Here is a 2,967-nt window from a genome sequence, read left to right on the forward strand (position 1 = left end):
TATCCTAATTCAATATGATAGGACTTTATTGGTAGCAGATCCACGTCGTTGTGAACCAAAGAAATTTGGAGGTCCAGGCGCCAGGGCCCGCTACCAAAAGTCTTACCGTTAAGTTTTGTACTGTACATGTATGTATTTCATTACATAACAATTTACTGATATATTTTTGTTTTTTAATTATTCCTAACAATTCTAGGAATTTATTTTGAAACAATATCCTTTAGTATAATGTAAATTTGGTGTATGGCTCTTTAAGTTTCCTTAAGAGTTCTATCACTTCAGCCAGCTTTAACATTAATTAAATTAAATGAATAGTAATACATTACAATTTAATTATAATTTATTAGAAAAAGAAATTTACATACTCATTGGGACCCAGGAATATTCCCATAATAAATTAATATTTTGTTCTTTACTGTTATAAAATTTCATACAAAATATAGATTTCTCGGTTTTCTGTTTACCTAATTTTTTAAAATTTATTTACTACTACTTTTTCAGTGTGCTAGAATGGAATATATCAATGGTTGTTTCATAGCACGGCCTAAAATCTAAATCATAAACTCCTAAGCAAAACTTATTTTCTGGTGCTTTGAAGTAGTCTAAGCCTCTGCCTATTTTAATTATCCAACCAGAACTTAATCTAAAAACAAAAGGTCTAATTTGAAAATACATTTTCTATAATAAGTTTGGTACTTACATTATTTGCCTATCATGTAATGTTTCTGAAAATTCAAAATTAAATTGTGTATTGTAAGTCTTTAAATTACTTTTTAAATCAGTTAACCATTTTTGTTGGTCACCATTGGTGTCTTTAGTAGTAACCATATGAATTGATTTAATGTTTTTGCACTTTTTAATAATTAATTCACAAAGTCTTAATAAATTCTGACATTGGTGAAATGTTCTTATATAAGGATCCTCAATATCAACAGTTTCTACCTCATCATTAAGAAATCTACCAAGTACGGTTTCGTAACTGTGGTTTGTAGAATTATGTTCTATTGTAATTTGTTCATGAAAGCTACCATTTTCTTTGAGCTTCTGTATTGTTTCTTTTATTATTTCTGCTCTTTTCATGTACTCCTCAATTTTACTTCAAACATATCCGCCTTTCACCAGTTTCTTCTAAAGACAAGAAAATAATGTATTAACAACTTAATTTATTAAGACATGTGCTGGTTTAAATATGGTTTACTAATTACATTTTATAGTGATTAAGCATTATAAATCCAAATTTATATTTAAAATAATAAATTGCATACCTTTCAGCGAGTCAATAAGTAATTTAATGCCTTCTTGATAACAAATTAGGGCGTCTGTATATCGTTTCTTTCCATCTAATTCGACTCCTCGGCATAAAATGTTAGCAGCCGCACTGTGAATATTCATTTTATTTAATTTTTGAATTTATACTCGCTTTTTCCCCAGCATTACAAAAAATTTTTAATTATTTTATATTAGTAATTACATGGTAGTAATACATCTCTTATTATTTTGTTCATATTATGTGTGTATTTATTAAAGATTATTTGTAATGGGAAAACATTTTAATGTTTTTATAGAAACTGAATTTTAAGGTTTTTACTGAGAAAAGAATTGGTTATAACCATAGTTATGTCATAAACAGAAGTTGTTGCTGTCACCTGTCACCGTGACATTTATAGATGGTTTAGATTCTATGAACTATTCATAGAAGTTTAGATACAGAATTTATACTTCTATGGCATGGGTAATTTTGGTTTTTAGGTTTACTGAAATTTTTGATGTCTGTCAAGTTAATTAAAAAATGGTAAAAATTATTAAAAAATATTACTTCACAAACCTTACCTATAGCTTGTAATTATGCTATTAACCTTAAATGTTTGAAGTATTATATAGGTAAACGATTAACTTTTTTTTAGGCATCTATTAGTCAACATCATTCGTTGTAGGTTAGAAACGGATTTGGTTTGAGATATATCTTATACTAAATGCTGCGCTTGCAGCAAGAAATAGTAGGGCACTGCAATGCTCTGCTCACTTAAAGAGACTGGAATATGGGATTCTGTTCTTTTAGAGCCATTCACAGAAGAGAATTTCATAAATAATTTACATCAGCGCTTCAAAAAGGACCATATTTATACTTACATAGGGAATGTATTAGTTTCTGTTAATCCTTATAGGAAGCTTTCATTATACTCTGCTGATTTAGCAGAAACTTATGTCAAAAGGGGCCCATTTCAATTACCACCTCATATGTAAGTATTTACAATAATCAATTTTTGTTTGATGGTTACTGGTTAGTAGTTACTGCCACTATTACATAAAAATATCTTTGCAGTTATGCAGTTGCTGGATCATCTTATAGATGGTTGTGTGATAAAAACGAAGACCAGTGTATTATAGTTACAGGTGAGAAAAAATACTTTTACTACTTGTTACTGCAGTAATATAAGTTTACAAGTTTCTCCATCAGTTTAAAGGCTTTAAGAAAATTGAACATAATTTAGTTAACTTATTTAAATTTGAGATTTTACCATCAGTTTTACTTATGTTTAGTTGGATTTTTTTGTTAATAGATAAATTTTGCAGGAGAAAGTGGTTCGGGAAAGACAGAAGCTGCAAGAATTGTACTACAATTCCTTGTACTTGTATCTAGTAATAAAGCAGAAGTAAAAGTTGTAAAAGATAAACTTGTTCAAGCCAATACTCTTCTAGAAGCTTTTGGAAATGCTAAAACAATGAAAAATGATAATGCATCGAGATTTGTAAATATAACAGTAATTAAGGGTTAATTTAAATTAATAAAAAGCTTTTATTATCATTTTAGGGAAAATTTGTTGATATAGAATTTGATTATAAAGGAGATCCAGCTGGAGGAGTCCTTATGCATTGTAAGTATGAATAAATTTATGATAATTATATTGAATATTAATTTTATTGTATTGACAAATGAATATTAATGTACCTTTAATCTTTATTATG

General features: G+C 28.0%; 3 protein-coding genes across 3 annotated transcripts in view; 2 read left to right on the top strand and 1 right to left on the bottom strand.

Moving 5' to 3' along the window:
* Positions 1-163, top strand: part of LOC112904227 (40S ribosomal protein S16) — a 4,104-nt gene extending 3,941 nt beyond the window's left edge. Inside the window, exon 6 of the mRNA XM_025973758.1 lies at positions 32-163. Coding sequence (XP_025829543.1) covers positions 32-112 — 81 coding nt within the window. The 3' untranslated portion in view covers positions 113-163. The remainder of the gene's footprint in view (positions 1-31) is intronic.
* Positions 164-322: 159 nt separating this feature from the next.
* Positions 323-1,623, bottom strand: LOC108737382 (MIT domain-containing protein 1-like). Its single transcript, XM_025973755.1, is given in 4 exon segments — positions 323-643; positions 701-1,117; positions 1,119-1,128; positions 1,266-1,623. Coding segments are annotated over 4 exon segments (708 nt in total). The 5' UTR covers positions 1,393-1,623; the 3' UTR covers positions 323-489.
* Positions 1,624-1,713: 90 nt separating this feature from the next.
* Positions 1,714-2,967, top strand: part of LOC108737363 (unconventional myosin-Ib) — a 6,833-nt gene continuing 5,579 nt past the window's right edge. The window contains exons 1-5 of the mRNA XM_025973761.1: positions 1,714-1,792; positions 1,905-2,240; positions 2,324-2,394; positions 2,575-2,750; positions 2,813-2,876. Coding sequence (XP_025829546.1) covers positions 2,011-2,240; positions 2,324-2,394; positions 2,575-2,750; positions 2,813-2,876 — 541 coding nt within the window. The 5' untranslated portion in view covers positions 1,714-1,792; positions 1,905-2,010. The remainder of the gene's footprint in view (positions 1,793-1,904; positions 2,241-2,323; positions 2,395-2,574; positions 2,751-2,812; positions 2,877-2,967) is intronic.

Source organism: Agrilus planipennis, unplaced genomic scaffold (assembly GCF_000699045.2).
Source record: "Agrilus planipennis isolate EAB-ADULT unplaced genomic scaffold, Apla_2.0 scaffold159, whole genome shotgun sequence".
Lineage (NCBI taxonomy): Eukaryota > Metazoa > Arthropoda > Insecta > Coleoptera > Buprestidae > Agrilus > Agrilus planipennis.